Genomic DNA, 27,052 nt, shown 5'->3' with positions numbered 1-27,052 from the left:
ATCAAATGCCCCTGACTGATTGTAAACTTTCTTGAACTTTATTAACTTGAATATCCTCCTCAATCTTTTCCTTTCCGACGAGAAGAGTCCCAGTTTTGAGAGATTATCCTAATGTGTTTTATTCTCTGGTCCTCTAACCCTTATTAGCTCTTATTGTACTTTATCCAGCTCAGCTACACCCTTCCTGTAATGAGGGTTCCAGACCTAAACTTTGTACAGTGGCAAGATAATGTCCTTTGATCTATCCTGTTCCTTATTTTGTATAACCTGACGGAAGATAGACACTGGCTTGGCTTGATGGCTTGACGTCTTGAGGGATCTGTCTAATATGACTCCCAGATCTCATACCTGATTTGTTTTTGTCAGTATTTTCGCATTAATCCTATAATCTCTGCTTATTTTGTATCCCTAAGTGTATGACTTCATAGTTATCTACATTAAACCACACCTGCCAATTGCCAGCCAGCCTACCTCCCTGAACAATCTAAGTCCCTCCTTGGCTTGTCCCAATCTTCTACAGTGTTTACTACCCCTGCTAATTTGTTGTCATTCACAAACTTTGAGATGAAACTACTAATACCCTTTTCTAGATCATTTATGAAAATATTGAATCATGAAGTAGCTTGAGTGCATCGGATTGTCTGATCACAATTCAGTTGAAGGCACTGAATGTTAGTTCCGGGTTTCGTGTCTCCGTGCTGCGCAGCGGGTGTACTGCGCACCCGCATGACGCGATTTAAAGCCCACTATTTAAAAACCAATGTAAAAATGGATTTTGAAGGAGAAAGGAGTAAAATGCGAAATGGAAGGACATAGAGGAAAGTCAGCATCCAGGTTCTTAGACGTCTCTCTTGAGATACAACTTGCTGCTGTGAGAAACAGGAGGGAGGTGTTCTACTGCCACCAAGAAGGCATGGCTGGAGGTGGCAGGAGCATGGTGCCCAGGTCTTGGCTGCAGTGCAGGTAGTGTTTTAATAACCTAACTAGGTCAAGAAGAGTGAGTACATTTGCTGATTCACCCACATCCTGTGTTGTGCAACATCCCTCTCCCCCACCTCCCCCCCCCCCACTCCTCACTCTGTGTTGGCCTACTCCATCACATCACTCCTCACACCCAGTTAAGTTTCAGCATCAGCCATCCTTCACTTTCTATGTACTTCCTCAACTCCCCATTTATGCACCCACCATTGCCACTCACCCCAGCCCTGATGCAATGTGATGCATCTGTCTGATGGTCATCCTCTGATGCATGTTTCATTGTCAGCCTCATCCACAGGAATGCATTCCAAGGGTGAAAACGTCACCTTCAGTCATTCACAGGTCTGTTCTTTCTCCCCTTGGAGGAGAAGAGAGCACAAAACACAAGGGAGAGGACGAGGACTGGAGGTGGCCTTCCACAAATAGTCCAGCTGACCGATGTAGAGGAAGAGGCCATGGAAATAAGTGGGACAGCGACATCCCTATCCATCGGCGATGAAGAGACTGGGAACCTGCATATGCCTGGTGACAGAACCTAAACATCTTTCACACACATGACTTTATTTCATCAATGACTGAACTATGAGAAACCTGAGTATGGGCATTGGAAAGATTGTCACTTTTCCGATGAATAATTCATAACATTTTCTGTTGTCTTCCAGGGCCTTCACGACTTCAAGAACAATCAAAGGAAATGGAAGACATCAATTCCTCAGAGGAGCTCATTCCTTCTGAGGGTGCACCGTCACAGGACATACAGCCATGCACCAGTGCAGATACTCGCACTTTGGTGGGTCCTGTTAGACAGATAGTTGGGTTGTCACCTGGCGATACACCACTCACAAGTGTGCACGAGCAGACACTGGTGGAAGGGGCAGCTGTGAAGAGTCCCTGTCTGGGGGGCGCACTCCTCGCCAAACTGGACACAGATGCTGAACCCTGGGGGTCATCGTTGAGAAGGAGAATGATTGAGGTACAGCTGCACCTTTTGTGAGGTACTGGAAAATGTGCCACGCATACTCTCCACAATAGCGGAGAGGATGAAAGAGTCCAACTCCATCACTAGTGGATTGTTGTTGCAGGTTATGTGCAAGAATGTCTGCAATGGAGAGTGTGGAACCTCCAGTGAGCTTTAAGCATGGCTCTCAAATGAGTCTATGCAGGCCGTGACAACGTCCTTGCAGATTCTGGATGCCAACATGTCTGCTGCCTTAAACAGGATGGCAGATATCCATGGCCTTACATAACAACATTATTGCATCCTATCTGTGAAGTTGCCCTTTCGTTTGCCGCCTCATGAATGCCAAGACATGATGACACCCATTGGGCAGGTGTGCAATGGGTGTATGCCTGATTGAAGGACTGTTTTTAGTGCAAAGGAAGGGGTGGGGTTGGTGGTGGTGCTGGCGGTTGTTGTTCCAGGTGGCCTCAGTATGGCAAATGTGCGCGGCTGCTCTGGCGATGGGCTCCCATCTTCATTTTCCTCCTCCTCCTCCTTTCCAATGATGGAGCTAGCAGAAGATGCTTGCTGAGCGCATTGACCTGCTCCACCTGTAACCCCCTCTGCTACGCTATGTTGTGCAGGACGCAGTGCATGACGATTATTCTGAACACCCTCGCTGGAGAGTACCGAAGGGCTCCCCCAGATCAATCCAGGCACCTGAAGCGCATCTTCAACATGCCTATGGCTTGCTCAGTGACACATCTGGTGGTGATGTGGCTCTGGTTGTACCGCTGCTGTGCCTCGTTGGTGGGGTTTCTCACAGGTGTCATGAGCCACGTCTGCAGGGGGTATCCCTTGTCTCCAAGGAGCCAGCCCGTAAGCCTGTCTCCTGTCTGGAAGTGGTCCGGGAAGTTGGACTCGTGCAAAATGAATGAATCAGGACAGCTGCCAGGGAACCTGGAGGACAGCTGCCAGGGAACCTGGAGTACAGCTGCAGAAATCTCTTCTGGTCATTGTACATCAGCTGTGCATTGATGGAGTGATAGCCCTTTTGGTTTATAAACACACCTGGCTCATGTGGAGGTCCTTGGATTGCTACATGTGTGCAATCGATTGTGCCCTGCACCTGTGGGAAGCCAGCCAGAGAGTTGAAACCCACTGCCCTCTCAGTCTGGCTAATGTTGTCGCGGGGGGAAGTTCACGTAATTGGATGCTCTGGCAAACAAGCCATCCATGACTTATTGTATACACTTGTGTGCAAACGACTGACACACCCTGCAGATGTCACCAGTGGCGCTCGGAAGGATCTGGAGGCAAAGAAATTCAGGGCCGTTGTGACTTTAATTGTGACGGGCAATGCGTGGCCACCAGGTCCACCCGGGAGCAGCTCTTTCTGAAGGCGACTGCAGATGTCTGCGACCACTTGCTGACTCAATTGCAACCTGCGTAGGCACTGCTTCTCAGAGTGGTCCAGCATGCTCAGCCTCCGCCTGTAGACACTTTCATGTGGGTAGTGCCTCCTGCAACGTTGGCCCCTCTGTTGGTCCCCTTTCTGCTCTTCTCCAGGTCCTTGTGGTGTTCCTCTGGGATCTGCAGGTGCACGAGACAGAACTGCACAACCTGCCTGCTGCGCATGGTGATAGTCCTCCTCCTCAGATGTATTGTGGAATACATCCATTGCGTCCCCCATCCTGATATCAGTTTGAGGAGCTCCAAATTATTGGTAAATTTGTGTGAACACAAGAATTCTCGGTCTCAACAAGGAACTCTCCATCTAAGCACAAAGATCTCCCAGCCAAACATTTGCTTGAGAGAACTGAGTGCCCAGCCACAATATCTCACCTTTCATTGAGATGTGTTGATCATCGGTTTAAAGGGCTGCATCACGCCTCCGTTTCAGTGGTGTGTTTCACAAGCCATGGGAGCGACGTTCAGGAGAATTTAATTCCGTTTCTGTTGCAGAATCCAGAAAAAGTTAAGTACCTTAAATGTGTAAACTACCTAAATTGCCCCTTTTAAGTATTGGCCCACCGGCTTTAAGTGGGGGTGGGACTTCTGGATTTCTGTTATGCATGCATCCTAATGCTTCTGGGTTAAACCCAGAAGTGGGTGCGTTGGAACCGGGATGTGGTCCTGCTCCAAAAATGAACTATTTTTACTGCCGTCCCCCAACCACCCATTCTGAGGCGGAGAAGGAGCGGCCCATAAAAAGGCGGGATTCGGAGCACGGAGATCAGCTGAGGCGGGGAAGCAGAGGAGAGGCGGAGCCGGAGCGTGAGGGAGAGAGGAAAAAAAAACAAAGTGATGTTAGCACCGGGTAAGGAGCTGATTGGTGAGTAGCTGGTGAGTGATTTTTTAAGTCTTAAAGTTTATTTCTATTAAGTTTATTTAATAAAATAATAAATGGAGAAATTGAGGCATGGCAGGGCAGCTCAGTCCCATGGAATGCACATCTTGTGCTATGTGGGAACTCCAGGATACTTCCCGTGTCCTGGACAACCACAGGTTCAGGAAGTGTCGTCAGCTGGAGGAGCTCGAGCTGTGGATTTCAGAGCTTGAGCAGCAGCTGGCATCACTGCAGTGCATCCGTGAGGCTGAGAGCTACGAGGATAGCACATTTCAGGAGGTGGAGACCCCACAGCTTGAGAGTGTAGGCAGAGAGGGACTGGTGACCGCCAGACAGACAAGAAGGAGTAGGCAGGTAGTGCAGGAGTCCCCTGAGGGCATCTCACTTTCCAACTAGTATTCAGTTCTGCGGAGTGGAGCCAGAGCCAAGACCATAGCACCGTAGGTGGACCAGCGGTACGGGGGGGGGGGGGGAGGAGAAAGGTCAGGAGAGCTCTAGTGATAGGGATTCCATAGTTAGGGGAGCAGACAGACATTTCTGCGGCTGCAGACGTGATTCCAGGATGATATGTTGCCTCCCTGGTGCCAGGGTCATGGATGTCACTTAGCGACTGCAGAACATTTTTTGGGTGGGGTGGGGTGGTGGTGGCGGTGGGGAGAGGGGAGAGGGGAGAGGGTAAATAGCCAGAGGTCGTGGTCCATATCAGTACCAACAACATAGGTAGAAAGAAGGATAAGGTCCTTCAGGCAGAATTTAGGGAGTTAGGAAAGAGATTAACAAGCTGGACCTCGGGTAATAATCTCCGGATTATTCCCAGTGCCATGCGTTAGTGAGTATAGAAATAGGAGTATAGAACAGATGAATGCGTGGCTGGAGAGATGGTGCAGGAAGGAGGGCTTTAGATTCCTGAGGCATTGGGACCACATCTGGGGGAGGTGGAACCTGTTGAGGTGCAAGCCGGACGGGTTGCACTTCAACAGGGCCGGGACCAGTATCCTTGAGGGGAGGTTTGCTAGTGCTGATGGGGAGGGTTTAAACTAACTTGGCAGGAGTATGGGAACTTGAGAGGAGATTCAGAAGGGAGAGTAACAAAGCTGGAAGTGGAAGGCAGAAAAGTAGTAAGTGAAATTGGAAGGCAACGGAAACAATGGCCAGCAGCAAATAAGGTCAAAATAGGAAAAAACGTTAAAAGGCAAAATTAAAGGCACTTCATCTGAATGCACGCAGCATTCGCAACAAGGTAGATAAATTGACGACACAAATAGAAGTAAATAGGTATGATCTAATTGCCATTATGGAGACGCGGCTGCAGGGTGACCAAGGCTGGGAACTGAATATTCAAGGATATTTGACATTTAGGAAGGACAGGCAAAAAGGAAAAGGAGGTGGAGTAGCCATAAAGGACAAGATCAGTACAATAGTGAGAAAGGATCTTGGCTCAGAAGATCAAGATGGTAGAATCAGTTTGGGTAGAGCTAAGAAACAGCAAGGGGCAGAAAATATTGGTGGGAGTTGTTTATAGGCCACCAAACAGTAGTGGTAATGTAAGGCACGGTATAAAGCAGGAAATTAGAAGTGCATGTAACAAGGGTAATACAGTAATCATGGGGGACTTTAATCTACATATAGATTGGGCAAACCAAATTAGCACTAATACTGTGGAGGACGAAATCCTGGAATGTATACGAGATGGTTTTCTAGATCAGTATGTTGAAGAAGCAAATAGGGAACAGGCTATTTTAGGTCTAGTATTGTGCAGTGAGAAAGGGTTAATTAATAATCTTGGTGTAAAGGAGCCTTTAGGGAAGAGTGACCATAATATGATAGAATTCTTCATTAAGTTTGAAAGCGATGTAGTTCAATCCAAAACTAAGGTCTTAAATCTAAACAAAGGAAACTACGAAGGTATGAGGCGCAAGTTGGCTGTGGTTGATTTGGGGGACTACATTAAAAGGTATGATGGTAGACAGGCAATGGCTGGCATTTAAAGAATTAATACATAATTTGCAACAAATATATATTCCTTTAAGGCACAAAAACCCAACAGGAAAAGTGGTCCAACCGTGGCTAGCAAGAGAAATTAAAGATAGTATTAAATCAAAGGAAGAGGCATATAAAGCTGCCAGAAAAAGCAGTAAGCCTGAGGATTAGGAGCATTTTAGAATTCAGCAAAGGAGGACCAAGAAATTGATAAAGAAAGGGAAAATAGAATATGAGAGTAAACTAGCGAGAAACATAAAAATGGACTGTAAAAGCTTCTATAGGTATGTAAAAAGGAAAAGACTGGAGAATTTATAATGGGGAATAAGGAAATGGCAGAGAAATTAAACAAATACTGTGTGTCTGTCTTCATGGAAGAAGACACAAAAAACCTCCCTGGGTACGGTAGCATAGTGGTTATGTTACTGGGCTGGTAATCCAGAGGCCTGGACTAAAATCCAGAATCATGAGTTCAATTCCCGCCACGGCAGCTGGCGAATTTAAATTCAATCAATAAAAATCTGGAATTAAAATACTAGTATCAGTGATGATGGCCATGAAACTACCGGATTGTCGTAAAAACCCATCTGGTTCACTAATGTCCTTTAGGGAAGGAAACCTGCCGTCCTTACCCGGTCTGGCCTATATGTGACTCCAGACCCACAGCAATGTGGTTGATTCTTAATTGCCCTCTGAAATGGCCTAACAAGCCACTCAGTTGTAAAATCTCGCTACGAAAAGTCATAATAAGAATAAAACCGGACGGACCACCCGGCATCGGACCACTCGGCACCGGACACGACAACGGCAAAACACCAAGCCCAGTCGACCCTGCAAGGTCCTCCTTACTAACATCTGGGGACTTGTACCAAAATTGGGATAGCTGTCCCACAGACTAGTCAAGCAACAGCCTGACACAGCCATACTCACAGAATCATATCTTTCAGCCAACGTCCCAGACTCTTCCATCACCATCCCTGGGTATGTCCTGTCCCACCGGCAGGACAGACCCACCAGAGGTGGCGGTACAGTGATATACAGTCAGGAGGGAGTGGCCCTGGGAGTCCTCAACATTGACTCTGGACCCCATGAAATCTCATGGCATCAGGTCAAACATGGGCAAGGAAACCTCCAGCTGATTACCACCTACCGTCCTCCCTCAGCTGATGAATCAGTCATCCTCCATGTTGAGCACCACTTGGAGGAAGCACTGAGGGTAGCAAGGGCACAAAATGTACTCTGGGTGGGGGACTTCAATGTCCATCACCAAGAGTGGCTCGGTAGCACCGAGCTGGCCGAGTCCTGAAGGACATTTCAGTAAGGCCTTCGATAAAGTCCCCCACAGGAGACTGGTCAAGAAGGTACGAGCCCATGGAATCCAGGGTGCCTTGGCACTTTGGATACAAAACTGGCTTAGTGGCAGAAGGCAGAGGGTGATGGTCAAAGGTTGTTTTTGTGACTGGAAGCCTGTGGCCAGTGGGGTACCACAGGGATCGGTGCTGGGTCCCTTGCTGTTTGTGGTCTACATTAATGACTTGGATATGAATGTAAAAGGTATGATCAGTAAGTTCGCTGATGATACAAAAATTGGTAGGGTGGTAAATAGCGAGGAGGATAGCCTCAGTCTGCAGGACGATATAGATGGGTTGGTCAGATGGGCGGAACAGTGGCAAATGGAATTTAACCCGGAAAAGTGCGAGGTGATGCACTTTGGAGGGACTAACAAGGCAAGGGAATACACAATGAATGGGAGGACCCTAGGCAAGACAGAGGGTCAGAGGGATCTTGGTGTGCAAGTTCACAGATCCCTGAAGGCGGCGGAACAGGTAGATAAGGTGGTAAAGAAGGCATATGGGATACTTGCCTTTATTAGCCGAGGCATAGAATATAAGAGCAAGGAGGTTATGATGGAGCTGTATAAAACACTGGTTAGGCCACAGCTGGAGTACTGTGTGCAGTTCTGGTCGCCACACTACAGGAAGGATGTGATCGCTTTGGAGAGGGTGCAGAGGAGATTCACCAGGATGTTACCAGGGCTGGAGCGCTTCAGCTATGAAGAGAGACTGGGAAGATTGGGTTTGTTTTCCTTGGAGCAGAGGAGGCTGAGGGGGGACATGATTGAGGTGTACAAAATTATGAGGGGCACAGATAGGATGGATACTAAGGAGCTTTTTCCCTTCGTTGAGGGTACTATAACAAGGGGACATAGATTCAAGGTAAAAGGCGGGAGGTTTAGAGGGGATTTGAGAAAGAACTTTTTCACCCAGAGGGTGGTTGGAGTCTGGAACTCACTGCCTGAAAGGGTTGTGGAGGCAGGAACCCTCACAACATTCAAGAAGCATTTGGATGAGCACTTGAAATGCAATAGCATACAAGGCTACGGACCAAATGCAGGAATATGGGATTAGAGTAGACAGGGCTGATGGCCGGCACGGACACGATGGGCCGAAGGGCCTCTATCCGTGCTGTATAACTCTATGACTCTATGACTCTATGACATAGCTGCTAGACTGGGCCTGCGGCAGGTGGTGAGCGAACCAACACGAGGGAAAAACTTACTTGACCTTGTCCTCACCAATCTCCCTGTCGCAAATGCATCTGTCCATGACAGTATTGGTAGGAGTGACCACCGCACAGTCCTCGTGGAGATGAAGTCCCGTCTTCGCACTGAGGACGCCATCCAACGTGTTGTGTGGCACTACCACCGTGCTAAATGGGATAGATTCAGAACGGATCTAGCAGCTCAAAATTGGGCATCCATGAGGCGCTGTGGGCCATCAGCAGCAGCAGAATTGTATTCCACCACAATCTGTAACCTCATGGCCCGGCATATTCCTCACTCTACCATTACTAACAAGCCAGGGGATCAACCCTGGTTCAATGAGGAGTGCAGAAGAGCATGCCAGGAGCATCACCAGGCGTACCTAAAAATGAGGTACCAACCTGGTGAAGCTACAACTCAGGACTACATGCATGCTAAACAGCGGAAGCAACATGCTATAGACAGAGCTAAGCGATTCCACAACCAACGGATCAGATCAAAGCTCTGCAGTCCTGCCACATCCAGTCGTGAATGGTGGTGGACAATTAAACAACTAACAGGAGGAGGAGGCTCTGCAAACATCCCCATTCTCAATGATGGCGGAGTCCAGCACGTGAGTGCAAAAGACAAGGCTGAAGCGTTTGCAACCATCTTCAGCCAGAAGTGCCGAGTGGATGATCCATCTCAGCCTCCTCCCGATATCCCCACCATCACGGAAGCCAGTCTTCGGCCAATTCGATTCACTCCACGTGATAGCAAGAAACGGCTGAGTGCACTGGATACAGCAAAGGCTATGGGCCCCGACAACATCCCAGCTGTAGTGCTGAAGACTTGTGCTCCAGAACTAGCTTCGCCTCTAGCCAAGCTGTTCCAGTACAGCTACAACACTGGCATCTACCCGACAATGTGGAAAATTGCCCAGGTATGTCCTGTCCACAAAAAGCAGGACAAATCCAATCCCGCCAATTACCGCCCCATCAGTCTACTCTCAATCATCAGCAAAGTGATGGAAGGTGTCGTCGACAGTGCTATCAAGCGGCACTTACTCACCAATAACCTGCTCACCGATGCTCAGTTTGGGTTCGGCCAGGACCACTCGGCTCCAGACCTCATTACAGCCTTGGTCCAAACATGGATAAAAGAGCTGAATTCCAGAGGTGAGGTGAGAGTGACTGCCCTTGACATCAAGGCAGCATTTGACCGAGTGTGGCACCAAGGAGCCCTCGTAAAATTGAAGTCCATGGGAATCAGGGGGAAAACTCTCCAGTGGCTGGAGTCATACCTAGCACAAAGGAAGATGGTAGTGGTTGTTGGAGGCCAATCATCTCAGCCCCAGGGCATTGCTGCAGGAGTTCCTCAGGGCAGTGTCCTAGGCCCAACCATCTTCAGCTGCTTCATCAATGACCTTCCCTCCATCATAAGGTCAGAAATGGGGATGTTCGCTGATGACTGCACAGTGTTCAGTTCCATTCGCAACCCCTCAAATAATGAAGCAGTCCGAGCCCGCATGCAGCAAGACCTGGACAACATCCAGGCTTGGGCTCATAAGTGGCAAGTAACATTCGCGCCAGATAAGTGCCAGGCAATGACCATCTCCAACAAGAGAAAGTCTAACCACCTCCCCTTGACATTCAACGGCATTACCATCGCCGAATCCCCCACGATCAACATCCTGGGGGTCACCATTGACCAGAAACTGAACTGGACCAGCCATATAAATACTGTGGCTACGAGAGCAGGTCAGAGGCTGGGTGTTCTGCGTCGAGTGACTCACCTCCTGACTCCCCAAAGCCTTTCCACCATCTACAAGGCACAAGTCAGGAGTGTGATGGAATACTCTCCACTTGCCTGGATGAGTGCAGCTCCAACAACACTCAAGAAGCTCGACACCATCCAAGATAAAGCAGCCCGCTTGATTGGCACCCCATCCATCACCCTAAACATTCACTCCCTTCACCACCGGCGCACTGTGGCTGCAGTGTGTACCATCCACAGGATGCACTGCAGCAACTCGCCAAGGCTTCTTCGACAGCACCTCCCAAACCCGCGACCTCTACCACCTAGAAGGACAAGAGCAGCAGGCACATGGGAACAACACCACCTGCACGTTCCCCTCCAAGTCACACACCATCCCGACTTGGAAATATATCGCCGTTCCTTCATCGTCGCTGGGTCAAAATCCTGGAACTCCCTTCCTAACAGCACTGTGGGAGAACCGTCACCACATGGACTGCAGCAGTTCAAGAAGGCGGCTCACCACCACCTTCTCGAGGGCAATTAGGGATGGGCAATAAATGCTGGCCTCGCCAGCGACGCCCACATCCCGTGAACGAATAAAAAAAAAATACTTGAGAACCAAGGGTCTGGCGAGAATGAGGAACTGAAAGAAATTAGTATTAGGTAAAAAAAATAGTACTAGAGCAATTAAAGTGTCTGAAAGTCGATAAATCCCAAGGACCTGATGATCAACAACCCAGGGTTTGAAAGAGGTGGTTATAGAGGTAGTGGATGCATTGGTTGTCATCTTCAAATTCTATAGATTCTGGAACGGTTCCTGCAGATTGCAGGATAGCAATGTAACTCCACTATTTAAGAAAGGAGGGAGAGAGAAAACAGGGAACTACAGACCTGTTAGCCTGACATCAGTGGTAGGGAAAATGCTAGAATCTATTATAAAGGATGTGATAACAGGACACTTCGAAAATAATAATAGGATTTGATAGAGTCAACATGGATTTATGAAAGGGAAATCATGTTTGACAAAGCTATTGGAGTTCTTTGAGGATGTAACTAGTAGAACAGATAAGGGGGAACCAGTGGATGTGGTGCATTTGGATTTTCAGAAGGCTTTCGATAAGGTCCCACACAGGAGGTTGGTGATCAAAGTTAGAACACATGGAATTGGGGGTAATATACTGGCGTGGATTGAGAATTGGTTAACAGACAGAAAACAGAGTAGGAATAAACGAGTCTTTCTTAGATTGGCAGACTGTGACTATTGGGGTACTGCAGGGATCAGTGCTTGGGCTCCAGCTATTCACAATCTTTATCAGTGATTTGGATGAAGGGACCAAATGTAATATTTCCAAGTTTGTTGATGACACAAAACTAGGTGGGAATGTGAGTTGTGAGGGGGTTGCAAAGAGGCTTCAAGGGTATATAGACAGGCTAAGTGAGTGGGCAAGAACAAGGCAGATGGAATATAATGTGGAAAAATGTGGTTATCCACTTTGGTAGGAAAAACAGAAATGCAGAGTATTTTTCAAATGGTGAGAGATTGGGAAATGTTGATGTTCAGAGGGTCCTGGGTGTCCTTGTACATGAGTCACTGAAAGCTAACATGCAGGTGCAGCAAGCAATTAGGAAGGCAAATGGTATGTTGGCCTTCATTACAAGAGGATTTGAGTACAGGAGTAAAGATGTCATACTGCAATTATTTAGGGCCTTGGTGAAACCGCACCTGGAGTATTGTGTACAATTTTGGTCTCCCCACCTAAGAAAGGATATACTTGCCATAGAGGGAGTGCAATGAAGGTTCACTAGACTGATTCCTGGGATGGCAGGATTGTCGTATGAGGAGAAATTGAGTAGACGAGGCCTGTATTCTCTAGAGTTTAGAAGATTGAGAGGTGATCTCATTGAAACATACAAAATTCTTACAGGGCTCAGTAGGTTGGATGCAACGGGAGGATGTTTCCCTTGGCTGGGGAGTCCAGAACCAGGGGTCACAGTCTCAGAATAAGGGGTAGCCCATTTTTAAAAATTTATTCGTTCATGGGATGTGGGCGTCGTTGGCGAGGCCGGCATTTATTGCACATCCCTAATTGCCCTTGAGAAGGTGGTGGTGAGCCGCCTTCTTGAATCGCTGCAGTCCGTGTGGTGACGGTTCTCCCACAGTGCTGTTAGGAAGGGAGTTCCAGGATTTTGACCCAGCGACGATGAAGGAACGGCGATATATTTCCAAGTCGGGATGGTGTGTGACTTGGAAGGGAACGTGCAGGTGATGTTGTTCCCATGTGCCTGCTGCTCTTGTCCTTCTAGGTGGCAGAGGTCGCGGGTTTGGGAGGTGCTGTCGAAGAAGCCTTGGCGAGTTGCTGCAGTGCATCCTGTGGATGGTACACACTGCAGCCACAGTGCACCGGTGGTGAAGGGAGTGAATGTTTAGGGTGGTGGATGGAGTGCCAATCAAGCAGGCTGCTTTATCTTGGATGGTGTCGAGCTTCTTGAGTGTTGTTGGAGCTGCACTCATCCAAGCAAGTGGAGAGTATTCCATTACACTCCTGACTTGTGCCTTGTAGATGGTGGAAAGGCTTTGGGGAGTCAGGAGGTGAGTCACTCGCCGCAGAATACCCAGCCTCTGACCTGCTCTCGTAGCCCCAGTATTTATATGGCCGGTCCAGTTACATTTCTGGTCAATGGTGACCCCCAGGATGTTGATGGTGGGAGATTCGGCGATGGTAATGCCGTTGAATGTCAAGGGGAGGTGGTTAGACTCTCTCTTGTTGGAGATGGTCATTGCCTGGCACTTGTCTGCAGCAAATGTTACTTGCCACTTATGAGCCCAAGCCTGGATGTTGTCCAGGTCTTGCTGCGTGCGGGCTTGGACTGCTTCATTATTTGAGGGGTTGCGAATGGAACTGAACACTGTGCAATCATCAGCGAACATCCCCATTTCTGACCTTATGATGGAGGGAAGGTCATTGATGAAGCAGCTGAAGATGGTTGGGCCCAGGACACTGCCTTGAGGAACTCCTGCAGCAATGTCCTGGGGCTGAGATGATTGGCCTCCAACAACCACTACCATCTTCCTTTGCGCTAAGTATGACTCCAGCCACTGGAGAGTTTTCCCCCTGATTCCCATTGACTTCAATTTTACCAGGGCTCCTTGGTGCCACACTCGGTCAAATGCTGCCTTGATGTCAAGGGCAGTCACTCTCACTTCACCTCTGGAATTCAGCTCTTTTGTCCATGTTTGAACCAAGGCTGTAATGAGGTCTGGAGCCGAGTGGTCCTGGCGGAACCCAAACTGAGCATCGGTGAGCAGGTTATTGGTGAGTAAGTGCTGCTTGATAGCACTGTCGACGACACCTTCCATCACTTTGCTGATGATTGAGAGTAGACTGATGGGGCGGTAATTGGCGGGATTGGATTTGTCCTGCTTTTTGTGGCAGGACATACCTGGGCAATTTTCCACATTGTCGGGTAGATGCCAGTGTTGTAGCTTTACTGGAACAGCATGGCTCGAGGCGCAGCTAGTTCTGGAGCACAAGTCTTCTGCATTACAGCTTTTTTTTTTATTCGTTCATGGGATGTGGGCGTCGCTAGCGAGGCCAGCATTTATTGCCCATCCCTAATTGCCCTCGAGAAGGTGGTGGTGAGCCGCCTTCTTGAACCGCTGCAGTCCGTATGGTGACGGTTCTCCCACAGTGCTGTTCGGAAGGGAGTTCCAGGATTTTGACCCAGCGACAATGAAGGAACGGCGATATATTTCCAAGTCGGGATGGTGTGTGACTTGGAGGGGAACGTGCAGGTGGTGTTGTTCCCATGTGGCTGCTGCTCTTGTCCTTCTAGGTGGTAGAGGTCGCGGGTTTGGGAGGTGCTTTCGAAGAAGCCTTGGCGAGTTGCTGCAGTGCATCCTGTGGATGGTACACACTGCAGCCACAGTGCACCGGTGGTGAAGGGAGTGAATGTTTAGGGTGGTGGATGGGGTGCCAATCAAGCAGGCTGCTTTATCTTGGATGGTGTCGAGCTTCTTGAGTGTTGTTGGAGCTGCACTCATCCAAGCAAGTGGAGAGTATTCCATCACACTCCTGACTTGTGCCTTGTAGATGGTGGAAAGGCTTTGGGGAGTCAGGTGGTGAGTCACTCGCCGCAGAATACCCAGCCTCTGACCTGCTCTCGTAGCCACAGTATTTATATGGCTGGTCCAGTTAAGTTTCTGGTCAATGGTGACCCCCAGGATGTTGATGGTGGGGGATTCGGCAATGGTAATGCTGTTGAATGTCAAGGGGAGATGGTTGGACTCTCTCTTGTTGGAGATGGTCATTGCCTGGCACTTATCTGGCGCGAATGTTACTTGCCACTTATGAGCCCAAGCCTGGATGTTGTCCAGGTCTTGCTGCGTGCGGACTTGGACTGCTTCATTATTTGAGGGGTTGCGAATGGAACTGAACACTGTGCAATCATCAGCGAACATCCCCATTTCTGACCTTATGATGGAGGGAAGGTCATTGATGAAGCAGCTGAAGATGGTTGGGCCTAGGACACTGCCTTGAGGAACTCCTGCAGCAATGTCCTGGGGCTGAGATGATTGGCCTCCAACAACCACTACCATCTTCCTTTGCGCTAAGTATGACTCCAGCCACTGGAGAGTTTTCCCCCTGATTCCCATTGACTTCAATTTTACGAGGGCTTCTTTGTGCCACACTCTGTCAAATGCTGCCTTGATGTCAAGGGCAGTCACTCTCACCTCACCTCTGGAATTCAGCTCTTTTGTCCATGTTTGGACCAAGGCTGTAATGAGGTCTGGAGCCGAGTGGTCCTGGCGGAACCCAAACTGAGCATCGGTGAGCAGGTTATTGGTGAGTAAGTGCCGCTTGATAGCACTGTCGACGACACCTTCCATCACTTTGCTGATGATTGAGAGTAGACTGATGGGGCGGTAATTGGCGGGATTGGATTTGTCCTGCTTTTTGTGGACAGGACATACCTGGGCAATTTTCCACATTGTCGGGTAGATGCCAGTGTTGTAGCTGTACTGGAACAGCTTGGCGAGAGGCGCAGCTAGTTCTGGAGCACAAGGCTTCAGCACTACAGCTGGGATGTTGTCGGGGCCCATAGCCTTTGCTGTATCCAGTGCACTCAGCCGTTTCTTGCTATCACGTGGAGTGAATCGAATTGGCCGAAGACTGGCTTCCGTGATGGTGGGGATATCGGGAGGAGGCAGAGATGGATCATCCACTCGGCAGTTCTGGCTGAAGATGGTTTCAAACGCTTCAGCCTTGTCTTTTGCACTCATGTGCTGGACTCTGCCATCATTGAGGATGGGGATGTTTGCAGAGCCTCCTCCTCCCGTTAGTTGTTTAATTGTCCACCACCATTCGCGACTGGATGTGGCAGGACTGCAGAGCTTTGATCTGATCCGTTGGTTGTGGAATCGCTTAGCTCTGTCTATAGCATGTTGCTTCTGCTGTTTAACACGCATGTAGTCCTGAGTTGTAGCTTCACCAGGTTGGCACCTCATTTTTAGGTACGCCTGGTGCTGCTCCTCGCATGCCCTTCTGCACTCCTTATTGAACCAGGGTTGATCTCCTGGCTTGTTGGTAATGGTGGAGTGAGGAATATGCCGGGCCATGCGGTTACAGATTGTGCTGGAATACAATTCTGCTGCTGCTGATGGCCCACAATGCATCATGGATGCCCAGTTTTGAGCTGCTAGATCTGTACTGAATCTATCCCATTTAGCACGGTGGTAGTGCCACACAACACGTTGGATGGTGTCCTCAGCACGAAGACGGGACTTTATCTCCACGAGGACTGTGCGGTGGCCACTCCTACCAATACTGTCATGGACAGATGCATTTGCGACAGGTAGATTGGTGAGGACGAGGTCAAGTAAGTTTTTCTCTCGTGTTGGTTCGCTCACCACCTGCCGCAGGCCCAGTCTGGCAGCTATGTCCTTCAGGACTCGGCCAGCTCGGTCAGTAGTGGTGCTACCGAGCCACTCTTGGTGATGGACATTGAAGTCCCCCACCCAGAGTACGTTTTGTGCCCTTGCTACCCTCAGTGCTTCCTCCAAGTGGTGCTCAACATGGAGGATGACTGATTCATCAGCTGAGGGAGGACGGTAGGTGGTAATCAGCAGGAGGTTTCCTTGCCCATGTTTGACCTGATGCCATGAGATTTCATGGGGTCCAGAGTCAATGTTGAGGACTCCCAGGGCCACTCCCACCTGACTGTATATCACTGTACCGCCACCTCTGGTGGGTCTGTCCTGCCGGTGTGACAGGACATACCCAGGGATAGTGATGGAAGAGTCTGGGACGTTGGCTGAACGGTATGATTCTGTGAGTATGGCTATGTCAGGCTGTTGCTTGACTAGTCTGTGGGACAGCTCTCCCAGTTTTGACACAAGTCCCCAGATGTTAGTAAGGAGGACCTTGCAGGGTCGACTGGGCTTAGTTTGCCGTTGTCGTGTCCGGTGCGTAGTGGTCCGATGCCAGGTGGTCATAAGAACGTAAGAAATAGGAGCAGGAGTAGGCCAATCGGCCCCTCGAGCCTGCTCCGCCATTCAATAAGATCATAGCTGATCTGATCCTAACCTCAAATCTAAAGAACACAAGAAGTTGGAGAAGGGGCTTGGATGGAGAGAAATTTGTTGAGTGTATTCAGGAGGAATTTCTCATTCAGTATGTGGATGGCCCGACTAGAGAGGGGGCAAAACTTGACCTCCTCTTGGGAAATAAGGAAGGGCAGGTGACAGAAGTGTTAGTGAGGGATCACTTTGGGACCAGTGATCATAATTCCATTAGTTTTAAGATAGCTATGGAGAATGGTAGGTCTGGCCCAAAAGTTAAAATTCTAAATTGGAGAAAGGCCAATTTTTATGGTATTGGACAGGAACTTTCAGAAGTTGATTGGGAGAGTCTGTTGGCAGGCAAAGGGACGTCTGGTAAGTGGGAGGCTTTCAAAAGTGTGTTAACCAGGGTTCAGGGTAAGCACATTCCTTATAAAGTGAAGGGCAAGGCTGGTAGAAGTAGGGAACCTTGGATGACTCGGGAGATTGAGGCCCTAGTCAAAAAGAAGAAGGAGGCATATGACATGCATAGACAGCTGGGATCAAGTGGATCCCTTGAAGAGTATAGAGATTGCCGGAGTAGAGTTAAGAGAGAAATCAGGAGGGCAAAAAGGGGACATGAGATTGCTTTGGCAGATAAGGCAAAGGAGAATCCAAAGAGCTTCTACAAATACATAAAGGGCAAAAGAGTAACTAGGGAGAGAGTAGGGCCTCTTAAGGATCAACAAGGTCATCTATGTGCGGAACCACAAGAGATGGGTGAGATCCTGAATGAATATTTCACATTGGTATTTACGGTTGAGAAAGGCATGGATGTTAGGGAACTTGGGGAAATAAATAGTGATGTCTTGAGGAGTGTACATATTACAGAGAGGGAGGTGCTGGAAGTCTTAACGCGCATCAAGGTAGATAAATCTCCGGGACCTGATGAAATATATCCCAGGACGTTATGGGAGGTTAGGGAGGAAATTGCCGGTCCCCTAGCAGAGATATTTGAATCATCCACCGCTACAGGTGAGGTGCCTGAAGATTGGAGGGTAGCAAATGTTGTGCCTTTGTTTAAGAAGGGCGGCAGGGAAAAGCCTGGGAACTACAGACCGGTGAGCCTGACATCTGTAGTGGGTAAGTTGTTAGAGGGTATTCTGAGGGACAGGATCTACAGGCATTTGGAGAGGCAGGGACTAATTAGGAACAGTCAGCATGGTTTTGTGAGAGGAAAATCATGTCTCACAAATTTGAGTGAGTTTTTTGAAGGGGTAACCAAGAAGATAGATGAGGGCTGTGCATTTGACGTGGTCTACATGGACTTCAGCAAAGCCTTTGACAAGGTACCGCATGGTAGGTTGTTACATAAGGTTAAATCTCATGGGATCCAAGGTGAGGTAGCCAATTGGATACAAAATTGGCTTGACGACAGAAGACAGAGGGTGGTTGTAGAGGGTTGTTTTTCAAACTGGAGGCCTGTGACCAGCGGTGTGCCTCAGGGATCGGTGCTGGGTCCGCTGTTATTTGTTATTTATATTAATGATTTGGATGAGAATTTAGGAGGCATGGTTAGTAAGTTTGCAGATGACACCAAGATTGGTGGCATTGTGGACAGTGAAGAAGGTTATCTAGGATTGCAACGGGATCTTGATAAATTGGGCCAGTGGGCCGATGAATGGCAGATGGAGTTTAATTTAGATAAATGTGAGGTGATGCATTTTGGTAGATCGAATCGGGCCAGGACCTACTCCGTTAATGGTAGGGCATTGGGGAGAGTTATAGAACAAAGAGATCTAGGAGTACAGGGTCATAGCTCCTTGAAAGTGGAGTCACAGGTGGATAGGGTAGTGAAGAAGGCATTCGGCATGCTTGGTTTCATTGGTCAGAACATTGAATGCAGGAGTTGGGATGTCTTGTTGAAGTTGTACAGGGCATTGGTGAGGCCACACTTGGAATACTGTGTCCAGTTCTGGTCACCCTATTATAGAAAGGATATTATTAAACTAGAAAGAGTGCAGAAAAGATTTACTAGGATGCTACCGGGACTTGATGGTTTGACTTTTTGGGAGAGGTTAGACAGACTGGGACTTTTTTCCCTGGAGAGTAGGAGGTTAAGGGGTGATCTTATAGAAGTCTATAAAATAATGAGGGACATAGATAAGGTCGGTAGTCAAAATCTTTTCCCAAAGGTCGGGGAGTCTATAACGAGGGGGCATAGATTTAAGGTGAGAGGGGAGAGATACAAAAGGGTCCAGAGGGGCAATTTTTTCACTCAAAGGGTGGTGAGTGTCTGGAACGAGCTGCCAGAGGTAGTAGTAAAGGCGTGTACAATTTTTTCTTTTAAAAAGCATTTGGACAGTTACATGGGTAAGATGGGTATAGAGGGATATGGGCCAAGTGCAGGAAATTGGGACTAGCTTGGTGGTATAAACTGGGCGACATGGACATGTTGGGCCGAAGGGCCTGTTTCCATGTTGTAACTTCTATGATTCTGTGATTCTTTCAGGACCCGGCCTCTCCGCCACCCACAGGGCCTTGACCGATCCGAACTCAGCTTCATGTCCTATTTCCTGCCCGCTTCCCGTAACCCCTAATTCCCTTTACTTCTCGGAAACTGTCTATTTCTGCTTTAAATTTATTTAATGATGTAGCTTCCACAGCTTCCTGGGGCAGCAAATTCCACAGACCTACTACCCTCTGAGTGAAGAAGTTTCTCCTCATCTCAGTTTTGAAAGAGCAGCTCCTTATTCTAAGATTATGCCCCCTAGTTCTAGTTTCACCCATCCTTGGGAACATCCTTACCGCATCCACCCGATCAAGCCCCTTCACAATCTTATATGTTTCAATACGATCGCCTCTCATTCTTCTGAACTCCAATGAGTAGAGTCCCAATCTACTCAACCTCTCCTCATATGTCCACCCCCTCATCCCCGGGATTAACCGAGTGAACCTTCTTTGTACTGCCTTGAGAGCAAGTATGACTTTTCTTAAGTATGGACACCAAAACTGTGTGCAGTATTCCAGGTGCGGTCTCACCAATACCTTATATAACTGCAGCAATACCTCCCTGTTTTTGTATTCTATCCCCCTAGCAATAAAAGCCAACATTCCATTGGCCTTCTTGATCACCTGCTGCACCTGCATACTAACTTTTTGATTTTCTTGCAGTCCGTCCAGTTTTATTCTTATTATGACTTTTTTTAGCGAGATTTTACAACTGAGTGGCTTGCTAGGCCAGTTCAGAGGGCAAATAAGAATCAACCACATTGCTGTGGGTCTGGAGTCACATATAGGCCAGACCGGGTAAAGACGGCAGGTTTCCTTCCCTGAAGGACATTAGTGAACCAGATGGGTTTTTACGACAATCCGGTAGTTTCATGGCCACCATTACTGATACTAGTATTTTAATTCCAGATTTTTATTTAATTAATTAATTGAATTTAAATTCGCCAGCTGCCGTGGCGGGATTTGAACTCATGACTCCGGATTTAAGACTGAGATGAGGAGAAATTTCTTCACTGAGGATTGTGAATCTTTGGAATTCTCTACCTCAGAGGGCTGTGGAGGCTGTTATTGAGTTCATTCAAAACAGAGATCGATAGATTTCTCGATATTAAAGGTATCAAGGGATATGGGGATAGTGCAGGAAAATGGCATTGAGGTCGAAGATCAGCCATGATCTTGTTGAATGGCGGAGCAGGCTTGAGGGGTCGGATGAGCTACTCCTGCACCTATTTCTTGTCGAAACATGGAAAATAGGAGCAGGAGTAGGCCATTCGGACCTTCAAGCCTGCTCCGCCATTCAATATGATCATGGCTGATCCTCTATCTCAATACCATATTCCTGCTTTCTCCCCATACCCCTTGATGCCTTTTGTGTCTAGATATTTATCTAGCTCCTTCTTAAATATATTCAGTGACTTGGCTTCCACAGCCTTCTGTGGTAGAGAATTCCACAGGTTCACCACCCTCTGAGTGAAGAAACTTCTCCTCATCTCAGTCCTAAATGTCCTACCTCGTATCCGGAGACTGTGACCTCTCGTTCTGGGCCCCCCCCCAGCCAGGGGAAACATCCTCCCTGTGCATCCAGTCTGTCTAGCCCTGTCAGAATTTTATATGTTTCAATGAGATCCCCTCTCATTCTTCTAAACTCGAGTGAATACAGGCCGAGTCGACCCAATCCCTCCTCATGTTACAGCTCTGCCATCCCAGGAATCAGTCTGGTGAACCTTCGCTGCACTCCCTCGATGGCAAGTATATCCTTTCTTAGGTAACGAGACCAAAACTGTACACAATACTCCAGGTGTGGTCTCACCAAGGCCCGGTATAACTGCAGTAAGACATCCTTGCTCCTGTACTTAAATCCTCTTGCAATGAAGGCCAACATACCATTTGCCTTCCTAACTGCTTGCTGCACCTGCATGTTTGCTTTCAGTGACTGGTATACAAGAACACCCAGGTCCCTTTGTACATCAACATTCCCCAATCTATCCCCATTTAAATAATATTCTGCCTTTTTCTTTTTCCTTCCGAAGTGGATAACTTAAATTTTTTGAGGAGGTACCAAGGAGGGTCGATGAAGGTAGTGCGATTGATGTCGTCTATGTGGATTTTAACAAGGCTTTTGACAAGGTCCCACATGGCAGACTAGTCAGGAAAGTAAAAGCCCATGGGATTCAAGGGAAAGTGGCAATTTGGATCCAAAATTGGCTCAGTGGCAGGAAGCGAAGGGTAATGGTTGACTGGGTGTTTTTATGACTGGAAGGCTGTTTCCAGTGGGGTTCCGCAGGGCTCAGTACTAGGTCCCTTGGTTTTTGTGGTATATGTTAATTTAGATTTAAATGTGGGGGGCATGATTAAGAAGTTTGCAGATGATACAAAAATTGGCCGTGTGGTTGATAGTGAGGAGGAAAGCTGCAGACTGCAGGAAGATTTCAATGGACTGGTCAGGTAGGCAGAAAAGTGACAAATGGAATTCAATCCAGAGAAGTGTGAGGTAATGCATTTGGGGAGGGCAAACAAGGCGAACGGAATAAATGGGAGGATACCGAGACGTGTAGAGGAACAGAGAGGGAGCTTGGAATGCATCTTCACTGATCCCTGAAGGTAGCAGGACAGGTAGATAAGGTGATTAAGAAGGCATATAGGATACTTTCCTTTATTAGCCGAGGCATAGAATATAAGAGCAGGGAGGTTTTGCTAGAACCGTATGAAACATAAGAACATAAGAAATAGGAGCAGGAGTAGGCCAATCGGCCCCTCGAGCCTGCTCCGCCATTCAATAAGATCATGGCTGATCTGGTCCTAACCTCAAATCTAAAATCATGTCCAATTTCCTGCCCGCTCCCCGTAACCCCTAATTCCCTTTACTTCTAGGAAACTGTCTATTTCTGTTTTAAATTTATTTAATGATGTAGCTTCCACAGCTTCCTGGGGCAGCAAATTCCACAGACCTACTACCCTCTGAGTGAAGAAGTTTCTCCTTATCTCAGTTTTGAAAGAGCAGCCCCTTATTCTAAGATTATGCCCCCTCGTTCTAGTTTCACCCATCCTTGGGAACATCCTTACCGCATCCACCCGATCAAGCCCCTTCACAATCTTATATGTTTCAATAAGATCGCCTCTCATTCTTCTGAACTCCAATGAGTAGAGTCCCAATCTACTCAACCTCTCCTCATATGTCCGCCCCCTCATCCCCGGGATTAACCGAGTGAACCTTCTTTGTACTGCCTCGAGAGCAAGTATGTCTTTTCTTAAGTATGGACACCAAAACTGTATGCAGTATTCCAGGTGCGGTCTCACCAATACCTTATATAACTGCAGCGATACCTCCCTGTTTTTATATTCTATCCCCCTAGCAATAAAAGCCAACATTCCGTTGGCCTTCTTGATCACCTGCTGCACCTGCATACTAACCTTTTGATTTTCTTGCACTAGGACCCCCAGATCCCTTTGTACTGCAGTACTTTCCAGTTTCACGCCATTGAGATAATAACTTGCTCTCCGATTTTTCCTGCCAAAGTGCATAACCTCACATTTTCCAACATTGTATTGCATCTGCCAAATCTCCGCCCACTCACCCAGCCTGTCGATATCCCCTTGTAGGTTTTTTATGTCCTCCTCACTCTCTACTTTCCCTCCCATCTTTGTATCATCTGCAAACTTTGATATGTTACACTCGGTCCCCTCCTCCAAATCGTTAATATAGATTGTAAAGAGTTGGGGACCCAGCACCGACCCCTGCGGAACATCACTGGCTACTGGTTGCCAGTCCGAGAATGTACTATTTATCCCAACTCTCTGCTTCCTGTTAGATAACCAATCCTCCACCCATGCCAGAATATTACCCCCAATCCAGTGATTCTTTATCTTGAGCAATAATCTTTTATGTGGCACCTTGTCGAATGCCTTCTGGAAGTCTAAATACACTACATCCACTGGTTCCCCTTTATCCACTCTGTACGTTATATCCTCAAAGAACTCAAGCAAATTTGTCAGACATGACTTCCCCTTCGTAAAGCCATGCTGACTTTGTCCTATTAAATTATGTTTATCCAAATGTTCCGCTACTGTCTCCTTAATAATAGACTCCAAAATTTTACCCACCACAGATGTTAGGCTGACTGGTCTATAATTTCCAGCCTTCTGCCTACTACCCTTTTTAAATAACGGTGTTACATTAGCAGTTTTCCAATCTGCCGGGTCCTTTGCCGAGTCCAGAGAATTTTCAGGCAGTAGTTAGGCCACAGCTGGAGCACTGCGTACAGTTCTGGCCGCCACATTACAGGAAAGATGTGATTGCACTAGACAGGGTACAGAGATTTATGAGGATGTTGCCAGGACTGGAGAATTTTAGCTGTGAGAAAAGATTGGATAGGCTGGGGTTATTTTCTTTGGAACAGAGGAGGCTAAGGGGAGATTTAATTGAGGTGTGTAAAATTATGACGGGCCTAGATAGAGTGGATAGGATGGACCTATTTCCCTTGGCAGTGAGGTCAATAACTGGGGGCATAGATTTAAAGTAATTAGTAGGAGGATTAGAGGGGAGGAAAAATTCTTTCACCTAGAGGGTGTTGGGGGTGTGGAACTCACCGCCCGATAGGGTTAGTCGAGGCAGGAACCCTCATCGCATTTAAAAAGTACTTGAATATGCCATTTGAAGTGCCGTAACCTACGAGGTTACGGACCAAGAGCTGGAAAGTGGGATTAGGCTGGATAGCTCTTTTTCGGCCAGCACAGACACGATGGGCCGAATGGCCTCCTTCTTTGCCGTAAAATTATATGATGGTTGAGTGGTTCTCCATGCGCGTTAGGATAGGGGCAGCAGAGTTTTCGATGCGTTCAAATTAATGGAGGTTTTAGGATTGGAGGCCAGCCAAGAGATCATTGGAATAGTTGAGTCTGGAGATGACAAAAGCATGGATGAGGGTTTCAGCAGCAGATGGGTTGAGGCATGTGTGGAGACGGGATGTTACAGAGAGAAGTTACAAAGGTGGAAGTTGGCACATTTTGTGATGGCGGGTATATGGGATAGAAAACTTAACTCTGTTCAAATAGAATGCCAGATAAGCCCACCTCCTCCATTCTAATTGATCTCAGCTCCACCTTCCTCAAGCTCCTCTCTCAGCAACTTTGGTGAGCAGAATTTATCAAAAAGCTATTTTCATTTACATTTACAAAAAACTTAGTCTCAATTATTCATTATACCCTTCAAGATTGCTGCAAACAAAATATTCTGTAGCTTGTTTAAAAAAAACTCCAGCTAACTAGCAACATCTGCCTAAGTACCTGACCATCTCTAATTACACCAGTTTATTTGGATATTGAGTATATCAATAGAATATACAGGGGAAACTCCAGTACCTGATTGTTTTGTTAGAGAGCTATCAAAGCATTTATTATGCAAACTATATGAAATTCCTCTTCACTCTTCATGTCATAATAGATAAGCAGTCAATAGGAATTGCTGAGTGGCCTGACGCAATACATTATTAGTTTATATTTTACATTCAGGAAATTCTACTCCGTGTTATCAGGTAAGTAGAGTGGATTGAGCAAGGAAAGGTTTGATGTGTCTGTTAACTGATTTCTATTTGGTATGTTTAAGGGCTACTTTTTGTTGAATCTGTCCATACCTCTTTCACAGAGAATTTGTACATATGAGCGCAGTACACAGATTTGTTGTCAGTGTATGTGTTTTCTGTTGTAGTTGCATTGCACCCCTGAGATACTGCTGTGACTATCGACCTTACTTCACCATCCATGACACTGAATTTAAAGAGTACACAACACGAACGCAGGCACCGTAAGTTAAAGCATCATAGAATGTTTGTATTTGTGTTTGTTGAAGTGGTGGGATGGATCATAGAATCATAGAATGATACAGCACTGAAGGAGGCCATTCTGTCCACCTTTGCCGGCTCTTTGAAAGAGCTGCACTATTAGTCCCACTCCCCTGCTCTTCTCCATAGCCCTGCAATTTTTTCCACTTCAAGTATTTATCCAATTCCCTTTTGAAAGTTATTATTGAATCTGCTTCAACCAGCCTTTCAGGCAGTGCATTCCAGACCATAACAACTCGCTGGGTAAAATTTTTTTCTTAGTGTCGCCTCTGGTTCTGCCAATTACCTTAAATCTGTGTCCTCTGGTTACCAACCCTTCTGCCACTGGAAACAGTTTCTCCTTATATACTCGTTCAAAATCATATTGCAAGGGGTTGGAGTACAAGAGTAAGGAAGTCTTGCTGCAATTCTATAGGGCTTTGGTGAGATCACATCTGGAGTACTGTGTGCAGTTTTGGTCTCCTTACCTAAGGAAGGATATACTTGCCTTAGAGGCAGTGCAACGAAGGTTCACTAGATTCTTGGGATGAGTGGGTTGTCCTATGAGGAAAGATTGAGTAGATTGGGCCTATATTCTTGAGTTTAGAAGAATGAGAGGTGATCTCATTGAAACATATATAAGATTCTAAGAGGGCTTGACAGGGTAGATGCTGAGAGGATGTTTCTCCTGGCTGGAGAGTCTAGAACCAGGGGACATAGTCTTAGCATAAGGGGTCGGACATTTAGGACTGAGATGAGGAATTTCTTCACTCAGAGGGTTGTGAATCTTTGGAATTCTGTACCCCAGAGGGCTGTGAATGCTCAGTCATTGATAATATTCAAGACTGGGATCGATGGATTTTTGGACTCTAAGGGAATCAAGGTATATGGGGATCGAGTGGGAAAGTGGAGTTGAGGACGAAGATCAGCATTATCTTACTGAATGATGAAGCAGGCTCAAGGGGCCGTATGGCCTACTCCTGCTTCTATTTCTTATGTTCTAATGTAGCATAACTTCCTTGATTTTGTACTCTATGCCTCTGTTATAAAGCCAAGGATCCCGTATGCCTTAACAGCCTTCTCAACCTTCAAAGATATGTACACACATTCCCAGGTGTCTCTGTTCCTGCACCCCCTTTAAAATCGTAACATTTAGTTTATCTTGCCTCTCCTCATTCTTCCTACCAAAATGAATCACTTCATCTGCCATGTTTCAGCCCATTTCACCAGTCTGTCTATGTCCTCCTCAAGTCTGTTACTATCGTCCTCACTGTTCACTACGCTTCCGAGTTTCGTGTCATCTGCAAACTTTGAAATTATGCCCAAGTCCATGTCATTAATATATTTCAAAAAGAGCAGTGGTCCTAATACCAACCCCTGTGGAACACCACTATATACTTCCCCTCCAGTGTTAAGAACAACCGTTCACCACTACTCTCTCCTTTCTGTCCCTTAGTCAATTTTGTATCCATGCAGTAACTGCCCCTTTAATCTCATGGGCTTCAATTTTACTAACAAGTCTGTTATGTGGTACTTCAAACGCCTTTTGAAAGTCCATATACACAAAGTCAACTGCACTACCCTCATCAACCCTCTCTGTTACTTCATGAAAGAACTCAATCAAGTTAGTCAAACACAATTTGCCTTTAACAAATCCGTG

General features: G+C 47.2%; 1 protein-coding gene across 8 annotated transcripts in view; it reads left to right on the top strand.

Annotated features, from left to right (window-relative positions):
• The window catches only part of dennd6b (DENN/MADD domain containing 6B), a 236,093-nt gene that overhangs the window by 105,897 nt on the left and 103,144 nt on the right, over nt 1-27,052 (top strand). For 7 of the 8 annotated variants that reach the window (XR_010967118.1, XR_010967117.1, XR_010967119.1 and 4 more), the window contains one exon: nt 25,281-25,376. The exons of the other annotated variant lie outside the window; for it this stretch is intronic. Coding sequence is in view for 4 of the 7 variants with exons in the window: in XM_068005278.1 (XP_067861379.1) it covers nt 25,281-25,376 (96 nt within the window). In the remaining 3 variants the exon portion in view is untranslated. The remainder of the gene's footprint in view (nt 1-25,280; nt 25,377-27,052) is intronic. 8 annotated transcript variants of the gene reach the window in all.

Source organism: Heptranchias perlo, chromosome 24 (assembly GCF_035084215.1).
Source record: "Heptranchias perlo isolate sHepPer1 chromosome 24, sHepPer1.hap1, whole genome shotgun sequence".
Taxonomy (NCBI): domain Eukaryota; kingdom Metazoa; phylum Chordata; class Chondrichthyes; order Hexanchiformes; family Hexanchidae; genus Heptranchias; species Heptranchias perlo.
Note: the sequence above shows the minus strand (reverse complement) of the source record. Positions and strands in the feature narration are given on the sequence as shown.